General features: G+C 32.3%; 1 protein-coding gene across 1 annotated transcript; it reads left to right on the top strand.

Moving 5' to 3' along the window:
- Positions 1–4,813: 4,813 nt before the first annotated feature.
- LOC133196268 (mesotocin receptor-like) lies at positions 4,814–18,151 on the top strand. Its single transcript, XM_061332190.1, has 9 exons — positions 4,814–4,946; positions 8,743–8,869; positions 9,378–9,484; positions 9,835–9,931; positions 11,655–11,788; positions 11,977–12,088; positions 12,287–12,421; positions 12,690–12,861; positions 17,869–18,151. The coding sequence occupies exons 1-9, from the start codon at positions 4,860–4,862 to the stop codon at positions 17,900–17,902; spliced, it is 1,005 nt and encodes a 334-aa protein (XP_061188174.1). The 5' UTR covers positions 4,814–4,859; the 3' UTR covers positions 17,903–18,151.
- The last annotated feature ends 6,859 nt before the right edge of the window (positions 18,152–25,010 follow it).

Here is a 25,010-nt window from a genome sequence, read left to right as displayed (position 1 = left end):
AAGACATTTTTGTGTATACTCATGCGTAGAAATATACACGGTAAAACTCGCGCTAAAGTGACGTCAAAATGAGGCTACAGAGACGTTAATAAAAATGTAACAATATACGGCAGCAAAAAATTCAAACATTGAGTATATTATTGCATTGGTGCTTTTAAACTTGTAAAATGTAAATATAAGGAATGTTTTTAAGTTTAGTGTGAATTATTGGTGTGTAAATCACACAGACTTGCACGTAGGCATATTTTTCATGAAGCGCAAACGCGCTTCATGAAATATGCCTACGTGACAAGTCTGTGTGATTTACGCACCAATAACTCACATAAAACTAAAAAAATTCATTATATATATATATATATATATATATAATATATATATATATATATATATATATATATATATATATATATATATATATATATATATATATATATATATATATATATATATATATATATATATATATATATATATATATATAATATACACCTATTTACTGGCTATGAGGACAATAGAAAGTTTATCGTTCCCCAAGACAGCAACTATTTCCCGAGGCGCAGCCGAGGGAAATAGTTGCTGTCGAGGGGGACGATAAACTTGCTTTTGTCCGAATAGTCAGTAAATAGGTGTTTTATTATACCGAAGTAGTCTTTACTTGTGTTACGTCACAATCTGGATAAAACCAGAAGAGTTCCGAGATAAAAAGCGAGGGAAACAGAATGCTGCCGGTGAATAGCTTAATGACTATTTCACCATGGACAAATAGCACAAAAACTATTCCACGGTAGGGGCTTTTTGGAAAAAAAATAGTATGTTTATTCGTCATATTTTTATATAGAAAAAATTCACAGAGGTATAATATATATATATATATATATATATATATATATATATATATATATATATATATATATATATATATATATATATATATATATATATATATATATATATATATATATATATATATATATATATATATATGCTCTAACAACATATAAGTTATGATAGTAATTGGAAAATTTTAGAAAATATAAGCTTCAAATCTGTGTTCCAGCCCCTTTAAATAGCCTTGTATCTTTTAAAAAAAAAGTGGAAGCTTATGAAAATTTTTATAAGTTTTATATGACATGATTCATTCAAGAAAATATACTTTTTCCTCTTCCATGATCTTTTCCTCAGTTCAAAACATTCCTAACAAATAAAAACTGTAGTTAACTATTATAGTTATGTATATTAAACTAAGTTAACTAAAATGATAACTTTGACTCTATGGAGACTATAGTGATAACTTTGACTCACTTTAATGACCGCACTGATACTAACGACAGCTTTGAAAACTTTGATTTCATATAGTGATAACTTCGAAAACTTCAATTTACTCTAGTACATATAAAAAGAACAACGTACGGTTTCAATACAAATCTGGCCCTGTAATGTTCTAAAATATGAAACTGATGTGAGAGTTAAAAAGGTGCTTTTTGAATTACTAAAATGTTATACATTAAGATCACACAAATGATTTTCTTATCTGATCCTCAAAATGCTGATTGTGACGTCATAAAATTGTGTATTTTCCTGTATTTTCTTTCAAAAATTGCAAAAGACATCAATTTGAAATGGAATTTCCTTTCAGACAATATAGACCATATGCATCGCCCACAAAGATTCTAAGAACTGTGAATTTTCAAAGAAATTTACACAACATATACAAAAATTGAAGTAGGCGACAGCTGCGGACACCATTTTCTTTACGAATAGTATTCAAGCTCAGAATCCATTAAAACAATACAAAACGGAGCAGAGCAAACACGTACCCCCAAAAACATCAGAGATGGGATCAGGTGCTATGGAGGAGTGCGCATTCCCTGCCGACCGGTCACACCCACCGTGTGCTCCCTGTCATGATCGGGAAATAACGGAAAAATCCGTAGACAATTCAGTGTGTAAATAATGGCCTAACAATTAGTATGAAAATAGTCAGTCAGTATATGGTTTAATGATTGATTGTTTTTGCTGACGAGGTCATTGTATCGACCAAAGAACTTAAGAAATGTTAAGTTTAAACGAGACTGTTAATATTCTTGTTTCATCAACTTGTTTGTCAATAGTTTGCCTCATTTTAGAAATTATTCATACCTAGAGCATGCTCTTTCGCATCGAAACAACTGAGATATACACCCCATATGCATTGTTCACAAAATATCTTACAATTAAGACATTTTTTCCCAAGTCTCCATCAAGTATCTTTGTTATAATAGGTCACAATAAATTTTATCTTTTTATTTAGAATATTTTGGGAATTGTCTTATATTTAAATAATATCTTTATATATAAAAAAAGAAATTACAAAGTTTTCAGATTTATATCTTAGTCATGAGAGTTTTGGTGGGAAATGGGGATCTTCTTGTAGTAACTATTGTATATATATTGTGTATGGATTTTGTTCACGAGGAGATTAACAAATAATTTAGAAATTAAATGACATAGCAGCAGTAGCGTCAATCGCAATTTGTCATTTTGTCCACGGTGACCCAAATTCTTTAGGAAACTTGCACAATAAGGTCGTTGGAAACAGGATACATCTCATAAAACAAGTGCAAATTTATTTTGTTCACTTCCGGTAAAAATTACATCTTTATCAATCTAGGTATCCCATATCTAATATTTCTAAGGACTTTCAGCTGCGGAGATCTAAAGAAAAAGGTAAAGTATCCAAGCACGAACTGGCAATGGGAAACTTGTGAAGCGTATTTCTCAGCAATTCAGTCACTTGAAATATTCTGAAAGGATATTTTGATTCTCCAGATAATGCGTTTAAATCCATCCATTGTTTTTAATCACGGTAGGTTATAAAATGTTATTACATCAATTCAGCATTTTCAGATTTATGATATGGATTGTTTGTCACATATCTCTGACTACTTGACGTTAGTATTGACCTTTTTTGAAATAGCTGTTCCCTTTATATTTTGAACTCATGAAAATGACTTTTTGAGCTTGAATATAGTAAAGGAAACAAATAAACCTTTTTTTTCCTTAATACTGGAACAAAAATACCACGGTACTATGACCTTTCATTGACTTAAAATAAAGACTGTATATGTCTAGAACCCTAAACCCAGAGGTTTCATATAATGCATGATAAAATATACATGTACTAGGTAAGCTTTTGTTAACCAACTTTAGTCAATTTTTGTAAAGGAAAACTCCTGGAAAAAACTCTGCAGTATCGTGGTATGTCCTACAGAAACAAAGGTTAGATAGACCTAAAAGTTTTTTATTTCCTTACTAAATGTATGTTGAGACAGGTTCTCTTATTGATTTATGAATACTCGGAGGTTTGTTGCTTGATCAGCATAGGAATGATTGATTTGCTATCAATAATTCAATTTTATTGAACATGAAGCACTAGGATTTAATTATCAAATGAGCAGTTTGAGTTTTCTTGGTCTTTAACATATTCTGCTCCACTCGGCCTTGTTATTATTAACAGTGAAATGAATGTCACATTTTGTTGCGGACCCTCTATGTTCATTGTAAAATCTTTCCTCAAAGGTGCTAAAGGATAAAGAAGGGTCAAGAGTTAAAAAGAATTTCAAGTAATAATGCATTTTGATTAGAAGATAACCATGTAGCTCTGAACCCAGGAGACAAAAATTCAACAATTCGAAAAAAAATCCATAATTTATTTTCATTAGGCATACTGTTTGATAGCTTAATTTCCAGGAATGAGACAAATTTACAGTGATAGGCACAGGCACAGTGATAAAAGATTATCAAAGACTAATGTGCTTAACCCTGAAGCTTGTATAAAGAGATCATTAATTTCACGATGTTGAAGCGATTTGTCAGTTGGGTGTCAATGAGGAAAGATGATTTTCAAAGGTCTAATGCATTTTCAATAAATAGCCAATTTAGCCAGATCCTGAAAGATAACGTGAAATGAATTTAGTTTGTTATATTCGTGCAAACAGTGTATCTGTTAGATTTCTATTAGTAAAAAAAGAGCCCTAAAGGACTGATAAATGCGTTTTTGAATTATGGCAAATTTAGTCCCTTCCTAAGGGCTGATACCTAGATCCAGGAGACACGATTTTGGCAGAAAGCCAGCTTAATCAGTTTTCCTGCTTGATGTTAATAAGGAAGGAAAAAATACTACAAAAAGATTATTATGCATTTTCCATAAATGTCGAACTTAGCTCCACCAAAAGTCATGAATTCCAAACAAATGGAAGGTGAACTGTTCATTTTGTTTTATTCTATTACACGCAAATGAAAAAAAATCGCAAAAAATGCACAAAAATACAGTTGAACCTCGGTCAATTTACTTTTAAACTTTCAAATTATATAATAGGCTTCTCCCGAACGAACCGATCTAATACTATATCAATTTAAAAATAACATAAATTATGTCTCATTTAGTAAAAAGATATTGGTGGTCTAAACAAGGTCATGCCTATTTAGGTATAGTAAATTGTCTCTTCTTAGTAGTGAAAAAGCAAATTTTCCAAAAATCCAAATGAAGAAGTTGGTCAATATATATATATATATATATATATATATATATATATATATATATATATATATATATATATATATATATATATATATATATGTTTTTCAATGTGTCTGAAATATTAGAATTATATAATTAAAAACACTGCTATGGTTACTTATTTCCTTTTTAAAATCATTAATGATGTATATAAATGTATCTCTATTATCCTTTGTTGTTTTTTTTTTAAATTATATGAACCCATCGCGTGATTCATCTGCCATGTGCTCAAGCTTCCGCTCAAAAATGACGTAACATTAAGACAGACCTCTAGATTGATAAAGATCAAACAACTATTGCAATGGATGAATTTGTTTACTACTACGACTACTATGATGGCAATCAGACGGGTAATAAAACACACATGCCATATGAATATCCCTATATTGTGAGTACATTTCATTTTATTTATAAATATTCCTCTTCATATATGAATATTTCTAAATTTAATTTTAGGTACTTGAAATATGCAGCAATGATAAGTTAAAAGGTAGAATTGATCAAGGGATAAATATAAGACGATATTTTGTACTCAACGACAATAACATCATTTGTAGTCAACTAAAGAGGAAAAAGGTATAGGTGTATGTATAATAGGACGTTTTAACTTTTAGATCGTCATTGTAGAGATATTTAGAATAAAAGAATGATTTCTTCAGTTCAATTAACGTTAGTAATTCTACAAGACCACATATATTCCTAATGAAACTGCATCATTAAAAAATACTTATGGTCTTTAACAGTGTAGATAACAATAAATTGTTGTCGTGTGTAAATCGTACAAATTCATTGTATATTAAAATAACCTGCTGCTCATTACAATAATTAAAACATTGCTTCAATTAAAAATGCTAGAAAATAGCTTAAAGTTAAGGCTCTAACTCTTGTCGAACCATAAGTGATCATTAGCGATAATTATGTGTTTTGTCTGCATATTTTCCTCCTCCAATTCAAGATTCTGTCTGCAAACATCAAGCTATGAGCATCACTTTAAGACAAAACAGGAAGCCATACGTCAAACATTTAATCCCGAGGGAATCCTTGTACATAGAATTAAAGCAATAAAAAGCTCGGAGAAAGCTTATTTTAAAGATTTTTAAATTCTTCATGTTGAAAATGCTTCTTTAAATATCTATTGATTCCAGATCTCAGAAAATACATCTGTTGTATTGCATGTCAATCTGATTTAAACAGGGAAAAACATCCCCCCCCCAAAAAAAAAGTTGTTTATAATGTGTCTAAAATTATTCACAGTATGAATAAATAGTAAATGGGTAGTGACATTGACATATACATATTTTTTTTTGTTCATGGTTTTACATCTGTACGTACCATCAGTTATGAAGAGTAAGTCTCGTTATATCCATCCGATATGAATGTCTGTCTGTATTAAATGCTATTTATGGAGGATTTAACATTTTTTCAAAGTCTCCACTTAATAAAGTATGTTACTATTATAAGCACAGAAATATTACAACTATACATGCAGTTATTTAAAACAATGCTCTGTTAAAAAAAATAAAAACAAATCAAATGCACTTGACACCAATCTGAAGACATTTAATTTGTATTTCCTTTACAATTTCATTAACCTGTGTTTATCTTTAATTAATTTGGAGGGAGATGGGTGAACAAGGCGTGCAGAATCTCTTTATCTTCAGATATATAAGAATCATATTCAGTTTGTTAATTTAGTATATAGGAAAAAATCTCATTATTGAAATTTATGAAATTATGATAAACAAAACTTTTCTGAGGAAAATTTTCTCGGCAAAAATTATTCTGTAATTCTGTGGTTTTCGTTGGGGTTCGAACCCTCGCAATAGAAATCCTGAGTAACATTTTTCTTTGAGACTAACACGCTAACCACTATACAGCTCCTGATGAATGGTGGCATTTAACAGGTTGGTGGAAACGCAAATTCCGTTATAATAGTGATATATCACTATAAAAGTGAGATTCCGCTATATTCTCAGCCGAATTTATCCTCGATTTCATCAAATATCATGCTTGCTGTTTAAAGCGCAAGTCATGGTGGGTATAAAAATGGAAACTAATTGGCACCCCTACATGTTTATTAAATTTTTATACGTTTAATAATGCGAACACACGTTTTAAAACGGAAGTTACATTTTAAACATAACAACCAGTGATTGCGGTAATATTCAAGAAAGGCTGAATCTCCATTTCTCTCACACATGTGCACAAATTAATGTTTGTAATAACTTTCAACCCTCATCGAAAGAGGTTTGTCAAATTTACAGAAGAAAAGATTATTTTTGTCTGCATGGTAACGAGTATGGAGGCCCGTTGCGACAAATGGAAAAAGCTCATTACATGCATACTTTATTCATGCACGTGGAACTTATTTGTATCGTCTAAACGCAGCAAATCGTAAACAATCTATAAAATGTCATTTATACAGGTAATGCCCAGTATAATGTGTCTTTAATTTTCTTGATGATAAAACCACAAATTCATACGATTAGTCTTATTAGGAAAAGACACATTTTTCTTGCATGAAATTACCTGTGAAAGTGACATGTTTAAATTTTGCACGATTCATTGATTGTTTATAAATTGCTTGAAATTTTATTTCTTACTACAGTCTGTACTGAAAAAGGCTATGAAATACAAAATTTATATTATTTCTGCAACAATCAATGAAATAGAAGGAAAAACATGATTGTAATTTGAGTAAGTATTGTCAATAAAATGTGAAGATATAAAGAACAACAATTAACTCAAAAGGCCATTGAAACAATATATATTTTGAAGAGAGCAAACACGTACCTCTGAAATCAGGAGTCATGGAGGAGTAGGCACCCCCTGTTGACCGGTCACACCCGCCTTGTGCTGTTATCATGATCGTATAAACGGAAAAAAAATCCATAGTCAATTCAAGATGAAAATAATGGGTTAATAATCTGCATGAAAGACGTACGTCAGTCAGCATTTGACCCAACACCAGATTGTATTTGCATACAAGGTCATAGTATTGACGATGACCATGGTGTTGACTTCAAGTGTGATTGTAGAATACCCTTAATTCATCAATTTGTTTGTCAGAAGTCTACTTTCTTTTAAACATTATTCGTACGAAGAACATGCTCATGCGAATTGAATCAACTGTAAGACATAAACCCAATATGCAGGTAATAATGGTATATCCTACATAAATAAGGGAAGTTGACGATAGAAAAATTGAAATCATGAGGTTAATCATTAAATTTAGTTGTTAGTTTGCCATCGATCTCTTTCTCCAATATCTAAACATGAAGTAGTTGTATCATACTCCGTGACCTGTCTTTTATCACTAATTCTAAAGTTAACGTACTTTTACTTTTGGAAATTGAAGTTATATTTCGTGTAATATTTGTTGAATGAAAATGCATCATAAGGATGCCAATTAGTGTCCATTTTTATACCTACCATGACTTGCGCTTTAAACAACAAGCATGATATTTTATGAAATCGAGGATAAATACGGCTGAAAATATAACGGAATATTACTATATTAGTGATATACTACTATTATAGCGGATTTTACGTTCCCCCTACCTGTTAAAATCATGTTAGTTATACGACCCTGGACTAAATGGACTACAAGTATTTCTCGGAAAGATGCGAATGTTTTGTCATAAAAGTGTATTTTTAAGTTATAGCGGGTTTTTACTCCATGTTTTTGTTAACCAAAAAAAAGTATATTTTCACACAAATTTTGAGGATAAACTTTCAAAAATATGGAGCAAAGACCCACTCATATCGAAAAATTGGGTTATATAGTATGAGAAAATGATCCTTTTTGCTCTTTTTTAGTGTGTATATGCTATTTCATAGGCAAATAGTTTCAATCTTTGTGAGAATTTTGCAAATTGTGGAGATTTTAAATGAAGTATACTTTTACATGAAATATCAGAGAAAATTTTGTTATAATTGAGATTTAGTTTTTCACCTTCATGTTTGTCGCACTACAGGCATTTGGTTCGCCTTGTTCGCCCATCTTCTTCATTGACTTAAATTTAGCATACGCTTACATTTTCATCATCTCAAATTTACGAACAAAGTGAACTTAACACTATTTGTGCCATCCATGTACATTCATTCTCTCTCTCTCTATCTCTCTCTCTCCATGTTTTAGTAATCTTTAGTTTAAAATGAAATTCTACTTCATTGTTTTTTAGATTGTGGTATTTGAAGTATCCCTACTGTTTTTTATCCTTGCCGGTAACATCACAGTTTTTGTAGTCATCGTCGTTGAAGGTCAAAGGTCAAGGATGCACTTCTTTATTAAGAATTTAGCTATTGCAGGTAATCGTAATTTGCTACTCATTGCTGCATTATAAAACTTGTCCTACATTAATTCTAAGCAATGATTTTGTCCTCCGTATCATTGGCGTCCCTTGCAATTTTTTACAGTGTCATATTTTATAGTCAATCGAATTTCCTGTTCAAAAAAATGAAAAATAAATACCAGCTGCTGGTCTGTTTGAATTTATCCGTATATTGTAATTTGCATTGAAATGGTTTAATCTCGAATGTTGTCCGATCACAAGCTTATGCAGTACTAGAAATGGAGTATGTGACAACCCAGTGCAATGATTTCTGTTAGTAAATCAAACTTTAAAAAATAGTGCCATATGTCAAATATAAGAAATTATTGTTGACGTTTAACATCAATAATTGTATAATTATTGTTTGATATGAACAACACTTTGATTGGGTCTAAAGATGCACTATTCAAGGAAATGTATTCTTAAAGTTCATTATCTGAACCTGAATATATAATGTTTGTTTATCAATATGTGTATCATTTAAGATATGTTATGTGGAGTGTTTTATTTGATTCCTCGTATCGTCCTACATTTCAATCATGGATTGTTTTATGGTGGAGATGCACTGTGTAAATTACAAGTGTTTCTTTCAGTAAGTCTAACAGTTTTGATAAATTATATTATTCCAGTCAGTGCATGAGTTAGTATTTTTGTCTTAATACAAGAAATCTTCGTACGGAAAAAAAATTAATCCTGAAATAAATCTGTAATGAGCTCTATATGTAACATCAGTCATTGCAGTTTCTCATCTGCCAAGAAAAGTCAGAGAAACCAATAAATTAGCTAATTTTGTTTTCGTTATATTAATTTGACATGTCTCAATTTTGAATGATCATCACTTCGTTTAATCGTATCATGATCGTATTTTATTTATTTTTTTCCCCAAAAACCTATATAATATAACACTGTGTTAATTTGAATTTCCTTCTTTGCTTTCCATAGAATATTGGAATTTATGGGTCCAATACGATCATGATCGCCCTGAGTATCGATCGTCTTTACATTCTCCTCAGACCGTTAGGAAGTCTGGAGAATAGAGGTAAGGTGCTTGAAACATTAAAGTTTAATAATTTACAACTCAGTTTTAGCCATATTGGAAGCAAACGACTTATACCAAACCAGTATGACACCATTCTTCAAAGTTTATGAAAAATTACATTGTTACTGTCAAGTATGCGAAGGAAACGTCTTTATTTCTAGAGATCAGAGTATGACTTCAATATCGATTCCGAGCGTATGCTTCGTCAATATGTCAGTGACCTCAAGCAACAGAGAATCGCAAATTCGGATGCGTCGCTCTCTGAAGTAGCTGTCATTTTCGATCATCAATCCCCATACACTTTGAATTTGCCCCTATATCAATACACAAGTTGATCTTCAAGCAGAAATTTTGGAGAAAGAATTCTTCATTGATCGAATTCGAACTTTTTGAGGGTCGATATAATTTTAAGTATTTTGGGTTACAGTGCAAAAAGTGTTGGCGTTGGTATCAATGGACATATAAGTTCCTTAACCAGTTCGAGTAGTAACCGATTTTTCTTAAACTCAACTTGCTTATTTTTTTTTATTTTTCAAAGACACGAAGCTTGCAGAGTATCTCCTCAAAATTAAAAAAAATATATTAAGGATCGAGAGTTTGAGAAAATCGGTTACTAGCTTGCACTGGTAATGGGACCTGTTTCTTCCATTATACAAAAATGGACTTGTGTGTGGTTTTGATGAAATAAACAAGGCGATGAAGAAGTTGCCTATTTCGTAAATAGATCTATACGAATACGTCCCTTGAAATATACCTCGATGATCTGCTGAAATAAAATACACAAGGGAAAAAGTTCAAAGATTTTTAAATAAAATTGTAGATGTTACATTTCATACATTGTACCTGCATTTTGTATCATCAGATCATGAACTTGGCGATGAAGTCCCTGGAAAAGCAGTAAGTCGAGACACCATAAATCAAACGTATAGTGACATGTATAATCACATGAACGTCATTGGTAATTTTTTTTAGGGAAACATCTTTTATTTATGTCTTTCAGCAAATTGCCAAATAACAAAATGTTAAGCGTTTAAGACGTGCTTCTACCCACACACATTGTTTTCCATGACATTTCAAAAAAACAATAGAAAAAGCCGTCGAGTTCTCAGAGCAGTAAAAGGATAGGATATAGTTCATTAAGCAGAGGCAGAATCCGTAGAATGTCCCCATTTCTATCACACGTTAAGAAAGCTTTAGCGGTCCTTGTAACAAGGGAAAAGGACTTAATTATGCTAAAGGTTTGAATACCATCATCACTTTTAATTAAAAATATCTCTAAATGAAAAAGATGCACACAAAGATGTTCACACTAAAATATACAGATTTTTTCTGACTGTCTCCGAGTTTTTAAATTATTTCTACTGTTGATGTTGAATTATTTTGAAGTATATATTTCTCACATGTAATTTATGTTGACAGAAAAGAGACCTGGTATGATTTGAACTTAGGGTTTTCATTGTTCTTATGAAATACTTCCTCTTAACACTGTAATCTGATTACGCAATTTAAGTTCAATTTAAGTTTGGCATTCTGTTTAGATTTATTTTTGTGTTTTCGAATTAAAAAATGTAGGTCATGTGGCTTTAAAATAGAACGCTATCGAACTGTGTATATATATATATATATATATATATATATATATATATATATATATATATATATATATATATATATATATATATATATATATTGAGAGTTAACAAGTGTTTCCATTTATTTTTAGAAAGAAGTCCGACGGTGATTTGTTGTCTTTGCTGGTTGATTGCAACCGTTGTATCTGTATCAGGGCCGATTGTTTTCGAATATGATGAGTATTTTCAAGCATGCGACCTTAAACTCACTTTGAGGGAAATACAGGTCCTTTACTTTTTCCACTTAGTTAACTATCTTTAACTCACAGTAAAAAAACTACTAATTCTGAGCTTTTTGAAAGAAGAGTTTTAAAATAATTATGTTGGTAGAATGGATTGATACATTTTTAAGCATATATATTTATATTGCTTTGCAAATAATAGATAGACATGCCTGTCTTGTTTTCCCAACAGATCTATTTTACCATCATCTTTATCTTTGTTTTCGTCATCCCCACTATCATCATCGTAGGATGTTACTCTACGATAGCTATAATTATATGGAGGGTGTCATCAAAAACAGAAGGTGCCAACAAACTTAAACACTTCAAGTTTTTTCAGTTTGCATTCCTGTACTCCACAATAAAACATAAATGATACAATACTATAAGAATTGTTGCTTTAGAAACATAAGGAAATGATACTTTTCTTTTCAATAAATATATTTTTACTTCATGTACATACTGTTTGTTGCTTGTAAGTCAATAAACTATTTATGTCATAGATGTTGAGTTACAAGGAATCTCATCTACAATCAAACATGAATCGGAATTATTGACCTCAAAACAGCACACAGATTCCTCGGGGATATCAAATGCCAAACTAAAGACCATTAAGATGACATTTGTCATTGCACTTGGTAAGATCTTCTTCCTTATTGTGCAATAGTTCTCATATTTCATCAAATCAAATGATTTTATACCTGTTTACAATGATGCTTTTAGATAAAAATCATGTCTACATTTATTCAGATCTAAGAGTCCAACATTTAAAATATTTCATATTTTGAAAATAAAGATAATTACTAGCTTGATATTTTCGTCAACTTACTATATATATGTTTAATATCTCATCAATAATCAATGAATCAAAAACTACTATAATCGACCCTGATCTTGCTCTTTCAGCCTTTGTGTGTTGTTGGGCGCCTTTCATGATTTTCAATTTACTGTCTGTATATGATAAAGTGCCAGCAATGGAACCAGGAAGTTTATTCATTCAGGGTCTACTGCCACTGAACTCGGTCGTCAATCCTCTCATCTATGGCGTCTTCAGCGTCCGAGTATTTCAAGATTGCTGGTAAAACGTTCATATTCCTTCTGACGTAGAAAGTAGATCAAATGCCTTACAAATGTAATAATTGTAAGGACATAGGATTTTTCTTGTGGTTACCAGTTCCAGAAAATATCGTAAGAATATGCTTTGTATTGAGTGTTCTTTTGACAATAATAGAAATGTAAGGAACGTGAAAAACCGTTAACTAAAACAGTGCATAGTCTGGAATTACGCAAAAAGACTCGTATATAGTATTTGATGTCAAGTGTCGTCCTCTCCTCTCTTGGTCATAAAATAGTAAATATATACATGTATGGGTTATATTTGTTATCAGCAATATCATCTTCAATATTTTTGCAATTTCTTTTGAAAACTTTTCTTAAACATAATTTCTCATGTACATGTATATATATTCTCATCGGAATAGTAAAGCTTTGCGGAGTATGTAAGTCTTTCAGTGTAGGTTTCTCTTGTCGTTGTTAGGATTCGAAAAAGGTAAGGATAACGAACAGTGATCGATCTAAAAAAAAATCCATAAACAATACAAATATGTGAAGAGGGCATAAAACACGGACTCTTGGAAATTCTAGAGGTTGGATCAGGTGCCTTGGAGGAGAAAGCATCCCCTGTTGACCGGTCACACCAACCATGAGCCCTATGTATTGATCAGGTAGACGGAACTATCCGTAATCAATTCAGTATTTTAAAAAAAGGCCAACAATTGATTTGAAAAAACTCCGGCAAAAAAAAAAAACCCGACCCAATGATAGGTTATATTTTCTAACAAGGTCATTATAAGGACGATATATTGACTTCGTCAATTGAGATGAAGGTTTATCACACATATCTCCTTTCTCGACTGACTACTGTAGCATTACTGATGCTGTTTTCTTTTTATCATGCACTTTTTTATGTGCTTAATGACCAGAATCCGGTTGCACGAATGTTACGTAAATTTAACTGTCCGTTAACTTTGCGTTAACCCGCCGTTAAATTTAACGGCGAGTTAAATCGGTTGCACAAAAGTTAACTATTAGTAAAAGCTTAATTAATTTTCTTGTTTAACCAACAGATTTAACTGAGGTTACCTAGGTACATTAAATATTTAATTAAACATTAAAATCAAACTTGCGGATTTGTTATCATTTCAAAACTTGTTTGCTTGGAAAGAAGAACTTATAGAGAGATAATAGAAATGTCTGACTTGAGGAACACACAAATTCAATCCCGATTTCGATTTAGGCAAGATTATATTATACATGTATACATTGCGGATATCTGCAAAGAACAACAAGACGAAATCATTCCATATGAGTGGAGATGTAGGTACTTTTTTTATCCGATAATGCATTCAGTAAACGTCATTATATATATTTTATCAAAAAGATTACCATTTTTAAAAAAAATGTTAACACAGACAAGTTACTGAAAAGTAGGTTAATCGTTCAATTCCCATATCATCAGGCAAGTAAAACGGGAAGGGGGTATTCCTCTCCCACTCTTTGAGAGATTTATATGGACCCGTATCGAAGATTCGGGGATATATAGTTTTTGCACTGTCCCTCCGTATGTCTGTCTAGCTGTCTGTCTGTTTGTCCGCAAAAACTTTAACCTTGCCCATAACTTTTGATTGGTTGGAGCTATAGCTTTCATATTTCACATGTGTATTCCTTGTGAACAGACCTTTCTTTGGGTACCACCATATTTGACCTTTTGACCTTGGAGTTTGACCCAGTTTTGCAAAATTTTACCAAACTTTAATCTTGGCCATAACTTTTGAACAGTTGGTGCTAGGGTTTTCATACTTCACATGTGTAATCCTTGTGACAAGATCTTCCTTTGAATACAAACAACTTTAACCTTTTGACCTTGACCTAGGGGTTTGACCTACTTTTGAAAAACTTTAACCTTGGCCATAACTTTTGAGCGGTTGGTGCTATTGCTTACATAATTCACATGTGTAATCTTTGTTACAAGACCTTCCTTTGGATACCAACAACTTTGACCCTTTGACCTTGACCTTGGAGTTTGACCTACTTTTGGAAAACATCAACCTTGGCCATAACTTTTGAACGGTTGGTGATAGGGCTTTCATACTTCACATATGTAATCCTTGTGACAAGACCTTCCTTTGGATAAAAACAACTTTGACCCTTTGACCTTGACCTAGGAGTTTGACCTACTTTTGGAAAACTTTAACCTTGGCCATAACTTTTGAACGGTTAATGCTACGGCTTTCATACTTCACATATGTAATCCCAAAAATCAATGCATCGTGCTCGAACTTAATACTGAAAACTACATGTACATACTTTGTAATTGCATTGTTTATACTGCATGTAAAATGACTATCTTTCAATGTAAAAATTCATATCTGAAGTAACTATCTTTAATAATATATTTAATATGTTTTCCCAATATAAGACTAACATTTAAGGGAGCCGACTGGGGTTTTATTGTGTGAAAACTACTATAGAGAAACTCTTTAATTTCATAACATATGTACCTTACACTTACTTAAGTATATATGCCAAGTTTAGTGAACATCTACCATCTGGTTATTTTTTAGGGACCATCTCAAAATACAGGTACATTTACTATAGGATTACATAAGAAAATACTATTTTTTCGCACTTCGGAGCAAATTATACAAATGCTACTATAGACTTTTTGCTCAAATTAAACTATTTGATGGGGAATACTTTATTGTACATTTTATGCAAGAAACACAAAATTCTACCGTCTGGTTTCCAGAGGGGGCATCTCAAAATGTCAAAAATAATGATATTTTCCTGTTTTTATGGAGTACAACAAAACATGATAGATACCACAGATTGACATAAGAAATAATAAAAATGATTGTGAGATTCTCAATTTCCTATGTTTAAAATTTCAAGAGCATCTATTTTATACTTTTTATTTTGTGATATAATTAATGACCCCACTTAAAGAACTTCGGTTATTCATAACGTCAAAAACACGCCATTACGACGTCTATCTACCCATCATTTGAAAAATCGTTTAAAAAATCAGTTATTTATAAACGTAATTAGATTTTTTATCCTTAGATTGACTAAATTTATTAATTTTTATAAATTAAGTAAAAATAGTTGCTTTAAAAGAGTAAATACGCTTTATTTTACTATGCTGCGCGAAGTATTGCGCAATGGAAACCCCAGTCGGTCCCCTTAAAGTAAATAACCTTAGCAAATTAACATTTATGAATTGACGTCAATTTAATTATGACGTCAGAAATATTTCACCATAGGTAAGGGAAATGCGCGTGTAGAACGATTTTAAGAGAGAGTTATCTATAAGACATCAATTAAATGTGAGTTAGCTTATTTATTTTTAACAGACTTTCGAACAACTATTTTTTAACTGACAATTACGTAACTCCTCGTTAAAAATTTAAACAGCTAGCTACGACACTAACTGGAAGTTAATTTAACTAACGTTCGTGCAACCAGATCCAGGGTAGTTCCTGGGTTTGATGACAGACTTAAGTACAGACACTCGATCCGTAGTCTGGTTGGAAAGTATCTGACCTTTTGATGTGCATGACACTAACGTTTTACGATAGTATGCTCTAACTGAGTCCTTAAAGAAGGTTGTTGTGTCTGCAGTTTATAAAATGTAGTTGACAAGAATTTCCTGTGTTGTGAAGGACTGAGTTCGAGGATTTGGTTAATTCGCCTGGTATTGTGTAGATTTACAAAATGTAGGAGATAAGGAAACAAATAATAACTCTCAAATAGCATTACTTTTATATCAGAATCCCTTCGGCAAAATAGTGAAATAAACAGAAAGATTGAAGTCATGTTTTGGTGCATATCTTGAAATGTGCTCTACTAAATCTTATTTTTGCTAATGAAACTCTAATCTTAAACAAGTTGTGTTTGTGCAAACACTGATGTCCCCGTATGGCAACCTGTGGTGAGGGTTAAAGTTTCTCAAATGGAAATCAAACTCAAAGGTCAAGAGATCAAAAAGGTTGGCACCCAAAGAAAGGTCTTGTCACAAGAAATATACCTGTGAAAGATAAAAGCCCTAGCACCAATAATTCAAAGGTTATGGCCAAGGTTAAAGTTTTTTTTTTTTTTTTTTTTTTTTAAAAAGTCAAACTCTAAGGTCAAGGTCAAAGTTAAAATTTATGATGCACACGGGAATCGAAGGTCTTGTCACAAGGAATATACATGTGAAATAAGAAAGCCCTAGTACCAACCATTCAAAAGTTATTGCCAAGGTTAAAATTTTTCAAAAGTAGGTCAAACTCTGAGATCAAGGACAAATGTTCAAAACTATTTGTACCTTAGGGAAGGACTTATCACAAGAAATAAATATTTGAAATATGAAAGCCCTAGCACCAACTGTTCAAAAGTTATGACCAAGGTTAAAGTTTTCTTAAAGTAGGTCACACTCCAAGGTCGAGGTCAAAAATTGTTGAACCTAAGGAAAGGTCTTATCACAAGAAATACGCATGCAAAGAATGAAAGCTCTAGTAACAACTGTTTAAAAGTTATGGTCAAGGTTAAAATTTTTGTAAAATTTTGAAAAAGTGGGTCAAACTCCAAAATCAAGTTCAAAAGGTTAAATATGTTGGTACCCAAAGAAAGGTCTTGTCACATGGAATGCACATGTGAAATATGAAGGCCATAGCTCCAACCAATCAAAAGTTATGAGCAAGGTTAAAGTTTTGGCGGACAAGACACAGACAGACGGAAGAACAGGACAAAAACTATTTGCCCAAGAATATTCGATTACGGGGGCATAAATATATTTTGAGTCTAATATTGAAACGTTTTATCAATTTTATGGTATCATTTGTATTGATTGTTATTTTTTCAAAGGGACAAAATTTGTTAGTTAAGTGCAATGAAATGTCTGTTAGAAATACATACCCGCATCGCCATCTGTGAAAAGAAATCGTTTTACAATTTAGAAATATGGTTTAAAATATTTCCTATTCCAAGCAATCACTGAATTATCTGTAACCATTTGACACAGCTTGAATTTTATCATTTAACACAGGGGAAAATTCACTAGCAGATTACAGAACGGGTGAAGAACTACTGAAATTGGATTAAATGACTGAAGAGTTAAAACATCTGTACAAGTGTGTCAGTTTATGTGTTTGTATCCATTGTGGCAGAGCTTTTATGTCGCTATATGAGACAATCTTCTCTATACACAGAGTTTAAAGATCATTAAGATGAATGTACATGTCTAAATGTAATATAACTATCTTGACTTAAGGTAATAATGATATCAGAACCAGATTTTAATTTGTTTTTTTTTTTGTACTTCATTGTTTTTAATAGCTATATATTCTTAATAAATATGTATTGTATATTATTTGAATGATATCTTTAGTTTTCACAAACTTGTACAGAGACCGAAACATGTAGCAGATAATCTGAGAGACTCTGTAGACATATTCAGGGCATAAGGTATAATATCCAGTAAAATTAATTTCGATATTAGATTTATATTTGTTCCATTTTGTCTCACTTTAGGCAAAAGTTTTAGGGAGCTGTTTGATCGAAGACTGTCTTTTTTGTCCTGTGTTGTCTGTAAATGTAAGTTAATGGAATTGAAAATCATAGAAATGACGTTTCCATCCCTTTTTAAAGAGATTAGATGAATAAACTGGGAAAGGTTATTTAATTTTTTTTCTAAAGAAACAATGGATTAAAAGAGACCAGACTGACATAAAAGTTTTCTTAATGAATGTTTGTTGAAGTTTTTTTTTTCAGCTAGATCATGACTCTCTTTTTAATAAAGCTATTATGGGATCAAAATAAAGGATTAAACTGATTCAGCTGAAAGAAAAATTAAAAATCACACTAAAATTCAGAACAGTGTTTTATTTTGTAGATTCAGTGTCTTCAAAGCGTGGCTCCTTTGTCTGTAGGGCCGTGCAATAGAGCCCAAGGTTTTCCTTCACATAGAAATATATATAAACAAGATGTGTTTGTGAAACACTGATGCCCCCGTATGGCAGCTTATGGCGAAGATTAAAGTTTCTCAAATGCAATTCACAATCCAGGCCAAAAGATAAAAAATGTTGGTACCCAAAGAAAGGTCTTGTTTCGAGGAATATACCTATGAAATTTGAAAGCCCTAGCTGCAACTGTTCAAAAGTTATGGCGAAGGATAAAGTTTTTTTAAAAGTAAGTAAAACGTATAGGTCAAGGTCAAAGTTGTTGGTATCCAAAGGAAGGTCTTGTCACAAGGATTACATATGTGAAGTATGAAAGCCCTAGCACCAACCATTCAAAAGTTATGACCAAGGTTAAAGTTTTTCGAAAGTAGGTCAAACTCCTATGTCAAGGTCAAAGGGTCAAAGTGGATAGTATCCAAAGGAAGGTATGGTCACAAGGATTACGTATGTGAGGTATGAAAGCCTAAGCACCAACCATTCAAAAGTTATGGCCAAGGTTAAAGTTTTTCAAAAGTAAGTCAAACACTTATGTCAAGGTCAAAGGGCAAAGTGGTTGGTATCCAAAGGAAGGTGATGTTACAAGAATTACATATGTGACTTATGAAAACCCTAGCATCAACCATTCAAAAGTTATGGTCAAGGTTAAAGTTTTTCAAAAGTAGGTCAAACTCCTAGGTCAAGGTAAAAAGGTCAAAGTTGTTGGTATCCAAAAAAAGGTCTTTTAACAAGAATTATATATATGAAGTTTGAAAACCCTAGCTCCAACCATTCAAAAGTTATGGCCAAGGTTTAAGTTTCTCAAAAGTAGGTCAAACTCCAAGGTCAAGGTCAAAGGGTCAATGAGGTTGATATCCAGAAGAAGATCTTGCCACAAGTAATACACATGTGAAGTTTGAAACTCCAAGCACCAACTGTTCCAAAATTATGGCCAAGGTTAAATTTTTTTCAAAAGTAGGTCAGACTCCAAGGTCAAAAGGTCAAAGTTGTTGGTATCCAAAGGAAGGCCTTGTCACAAAGAATACATATGTGAAGTTTGAAATCCCAAGCACCAACTGTTCAGAAGTTATGGCCAAGATTAAAGTCTCATAAAATTTTGCAAAAGTGGGTCAAACTCCAAGGTCAAGGTCAAAAGGTCAAATATGATGGTACCCAAAGAAAGGTCTTGTCACAAGAAATACACATGTGAAATATAAAAGTCATAACTCCAACCAATCAAAAGTTATGGGCAAGGTTAAAGTTGACAACAGACAGACAAACAGACAGACAGACAGGACAAAAACAATATACCCCCGGGATCTTTCGATCCGGGGGCATAAAAAGAATCTAAATCAAAATCGTTTTCTAAAGTAAAGTACGACTTTATTTTCAATTTAACATGCTTTCAGTCCCATGCGTGTAGATTCTGGCTCTCAAATCATTAACCCATAAGAATAAGACTACTACAGAGAAAGAACATCCAGTTGAATATCACTTCAAAAGTAAGGTTTTACATTGCTGTAGATTGAAATTAATGAAACCTTGGACTTAAAATCGATGCCTACAATAAGTGATTTCGTTAAACACGTAGAAGATAATAGAATGAGAAGTTGTGGCCAACTGGGGTCTTCTTTGTTTTTTTAGCTCAACTGAGGTGAAAGCTCTGTAAACTTTTCACATTTTCAACTTCTTCTCAAGAACCACTAACCCATTTTAACCAAACTTGGTACAAAGCATCCTTGGGTGAAGGGGAATTAAAATTGTTAAAATGAAGGGTCAAGCCCCCTTCAAAGGGGAGATAATCAAGAAAAGACAAAAATTGGGTTGGGTTATTAAAAAATCTTCTCAAGAAACACTAAGCCAGAAAAGCTGAAACTTATGTGAAAGCATCCTGGGGTTGTGTAGATTCTAAATTGTTCAAATCATGACCCCCGGGAGTAGGGCAGGGCCACAATAGGGAATCTAAGTTTTACATTGAAATATGTAGTAAAAATCTTTAAAAATCTTCTTCTCAAGAACCACTGGGCCAGACAGGATGAAACTTATGTGGAAGCATTCTGGGGTAGTGTAGATTCTAAATTGTTCAAATCATGACCCCCGGGGATAGGGCGGGACCACAATAGGGTATCCAAATTTTACATTAAAATATTCAGAAAAAATCTTCTTCTCAAGAACTACTGGGCCAGAAAGGATGAAACTTATGTGGAAGCATTCGGGGGTAGTGTAGATTCTAAATTGTTCAAATCATGACCCCCAGGGTTAGGGCGGGGCCACAATAGGGAATCCAAGTTTTACATTGAAATATGTAGTAAAAATCTTTAAAAATCTTCTTCTCAAGAAGCACTTGGCCAGAAAGACTGAAACCTAAGTGACAGCATCCTGGGGTTGTGTAGATTCTTAATTGTTCGAATCATGACCCCTGGGAGTAGGGCGGGGCCACAATAAGGAATCACATTTTCACATTGAAATATGTAGGAAAAATCTTCTCAAGAACCACTGGGTCAGAAAAACTGAAACTTAGGTGGAAGCATCCTGGGGTAGTGTAGATTCTAACTGTTCAAATCATGACCCTGGGGGTAGGGCGGGGCCACAATAAGTACTACTATGGGGGGATCAGGTGAAAAACAGCAAGGCCAAAGTTACTCATGTGAGCGTTGTGGCCCATGGGCCTCTTGTTATTGGCATACAATAAATTTCAAATGTAATATGGTTCCGGAAATTGCAGCAATTTATTAAATATTAAAAGAAAGGTAGAAAGGGAATATATAATGACTTTTTGATTATTACATCAATACTGACATTTATGGAGCTTTATGAGAAAAAAAATATATTGTTTATGCTTTAACCTTATTTAATGTTCTTTGTTTCTTTCATATGTGAGATACTAAAATAGTTTCTTGTTGACAACTTTGTAATGAACGGCAGGTTTCACACAAGCCTTCATTTTCATTTGGCCGTCACGGTAGATCAGTCGGTAGACCGCTCGCTCCGTGATCGGAAGGTCTTGTGTTCGAATCAAGGCCGCGATTGACCCAAGTCTATAAAAATAGGTAGCAACTGTTCATTCACCAAGCGCTCGGCACTTTGAAGTGAAAGTTGCGGGTCCTTTGTAAGGTAATGCGAAACATTTAATCCCTGAAAACTGAATTTGGTCGGTTTTAGTAGTTGAACTTGAGGCGCGTCCTTTCATAATAGATAGAGAGTTCTGAAAATTTTTTAAATGTTCTACCGATCCTCTATCTTTACTCCTCACAAAAATAGTAACTGTTAAAAGGAAGAAACTTCAGACGTACTGTGCTACAGCATATTCGAGAAGTGGTGTAAATGAAATATGGATTTTTAAAAAAAAACTTGTAGAAAAATTTAAATCACAAATTTTTTTTCAAAAGTCTGTAACATTAGGTCCTATGACTTTCTTACAGTTTATAGAATCATTACTCACGATAAATTAAAAACAAGGCTTTTTTGTATCACAAACAACTGCTTCTTTAATAAATATGGAACTCAGAAATTTTTCACATCTTGTGATTGGTCATCAAGAAGAAAACACTAGCTGTGGTCTTCAACTCGACAATCAGATATATCCACACCGTTTTATCAATTAACAATAGTTACTCCCATTCCTATGTCATCTCGATATATCCCAGTGAACTCGAAAGTAAAACCCCAGAGTTTGTCACATCTGTTTCATATTTGAATGTTTACTGACTATAGACGATAAGGGCCAACTAACAACTAAATTGTATGACAATGAGATAACTTCAGCTTTTCCATTGTCAACTTTTCTTATCTATGTAGAAATATCACCTGTATATAGTGTACATGTATATGTCTTCCAATTTATTCGCCACTCAAGAGCATGCTCGGAGTAAGATCAATTCTTAAACCAAGGCAAGCTACTGACAGATAAATTGATGATACAGGGATTTCAACAACCTCGTTTTAAGTCAGCTTAAATCCTATGGGCGTTATAATGACCTTGTTAGCAAATATAACATATCATTGCGCTGAATTAAATTAACTAAAATATTTCATACCAATTGTTAGGCCTTTGTTTTTATACATAAGAAGTGCGAACGATAGTATTGTTCTGCCGCCTACCTCCAAATCAAATTTCAAAATTAACATATTTGAATGATTTTTCATATTTATATAGATATTTCTGTGAATTTTCATAAAATATAACTTATTTGGGAAAACTAAGAGAGATAAATGTTTGATTTTGGTAAAAATTGCTTTTTTTACTATAGAAATCAATGGAAAACGGAAAATATTTTTAAAACACTCCCCCCCCCCCCCCTTAAACAAAAATTCCTTTTTATGGGTTTTATGAATTGTTATTTGACAAATTCATACCAAAGCTTTTGTTGTTTCACAAGGGGGGGGGGGGATACGTTAACAGTCAAAAAACTGCAAAAATGGTCATTTTATTATCATTTCAAATGAGATTACAAATAAAATAAGTGCTTTTATCAATCTTTTTTGTGGAATTTTACATAGGTTTTACATACGGAAAGTTTTAAGGGTCATTTTTCCATTTCCATGAGTTATTGAAATCTAGCAATTTTTAAAGCCTAATTTCAATGGATAAAATGTTCAACCCCCCTTTTGAAAAGAGTCGTAAATAGAAGAAATTAAGTTTTTGACACTGGTTTTTAAATTATTAATCAATTAATAATAAACTTTTTTTTTTAATTCAATCAAGTTTTAACAACCAATCTTCAATTTATATTGAATTAAATGGGAGTAAAATGTAAGCGGGAACTATTCGAGTTGTTGATCTGTCATTATTATTGCATTTTATAGTGTTACTTGTTTTCGTAAAATCGTGAAAATTATTCAGGTTCATTCAAGGAATTAACCTTTTTTGCTTGTAAACAATCTTCAGAGGGCCAGGTCGAAAATCAGTTCGTAATGCACAAGTATCATAAGTCTCGATACTTTAGAACATCTGGTGCAAATCGTTGAATTCAGTTCGCAATTTAAAGGGACCTGGACACAGTTGCATTGCTTACAATTTTAAATTTCTATTTTATTCAAAAATAACTTCAGTTCAATAAATTGAATTTTTGTGAAAAATCTTAGAATTCAATTACAACGACATTTTTCATAGCTTCAAACTTCTGTATTTGTAAACAGGGCTCAAGCTCTGTTATTGTTAATGTTTACGATTTACCGGGTGTGTTAAATTTGTTTACACACATCACTGAGCACGGGCCGTCCGGTGAGTTGGCTTTACTTTCTCATATGTCCACTCTGATTTTTTTCTGGATTATAGTTTTATTATTTTTCATCAAAACACAACAAAATTTCTACTTAAGTATCATGGATAATGTTAACTTCGTGAAAGTGCAAGGATTTGCGCCATCAAAAGCGTCCCGAAATTCGTAGTTTTTATTTCCAGATAATACTAGTTTCCAAACACGCTTTTATCATATTTCAGTGTGAAATGCTCTAGCATCATATAAGTCATGATATTATACTGAAAATTTTAGAAAATGTTAATTTCAAATCTGTGTCCAAGCCCTTAAGGAAAAAGAAAACATGCTGTGAAAGTTACTTTTCCTTTGAAAGGAATGGTGCAACTTATTTGCTCTTTCTAGGATCGGAATTATATACTTAAAAATCTTTCTCATCAACCAATCAAACAGCGTGAAAATATACCTTACTCCCTTTTTTTAAAGAATCTAAATGTCTATTTTTCCTTAAGAAGTGAAAGTTACAGATTTCGTTATAGTCTCTAAGAGATGAAACCATTTAAAAGGAGAGAAAAGAAAAATGCTTGTTAATTTTCTTTCTCTGTGCTTTATTTCGACATTTTATGCCCTTCTTTCCTATGAAGAGACGGATGTAGATTTTGATTAATTTTATTGAGAGATAGAAGAATACATGCACACATGAATTCTCCTCTATTACTTGAAACGTCGACTTTTAGCGGCCGTCAAATTCCAAAACTTCTTTATTTTTTTTATGATGAATTTAAAAAATGCTGTGCACAGCCTCATCCCCGGACCAATTCAATTTATCTGAGTGTCATCGTATGCTAATAGAAATTGCTTGCAAAGTGAAACATTGCCATTGAAACATCTTTATGATAAATATTCATAAAAATATTTATGTTAAAACCTTACTGGAAGTCCAAGGCAACATAGCAGCAATATTTATAACAGAAAACATGTTAAGTGTAAAAACCTTGTCATTTATTTAAATGACGAAAAATGTAATCCATAAAACAATTACAAAAGAATTTGGC

The sequence above is a fragment of the Saccostrea echinata genome, unplaced genomic scaffold (assembly GCF_033153115.1).
Source record: "Saccostrea echinata isolate AGI-Se365-2 ecotype Australia unplaced genomic scaffold, CSIRO_AGI_Sech_v1 ptg000030l, whole genome shotgun sequence".
Classification (NCBI taxonomy): domain Eukaryota; kingdom Metazoa; phylum Mollusca; class Bivalvia; order Ostreida; family Ostreidae; genus Saccostrea; species Saccostrea echinata.
This window is presented reverse-complemented; position numbering and strand designations above follow the sequence as displayed.

Coding starts and splice junctions, on each gene's coding strand:
- LOC133196268 (XM_061332190.1), top strand. CDS start 4,860: ATGGATGAATTTGTTTACTACTACGACTACTATGATGGCAATCAGACG. Junction 9,932..11,654: donor AGGAAGTCTGGAGAATAGAG/GTAAGGTGCTTG, acceptor ATTTATTTTTAG/AAAGAAGTCCGACGGTGATT. Junction 11,789..11,976: donor TCACTTTGAGGGAAATACAG/GTCCTTTACTTT, acceptor TTTTCCCAACAG/ATCTATTTTACCATCATCTT.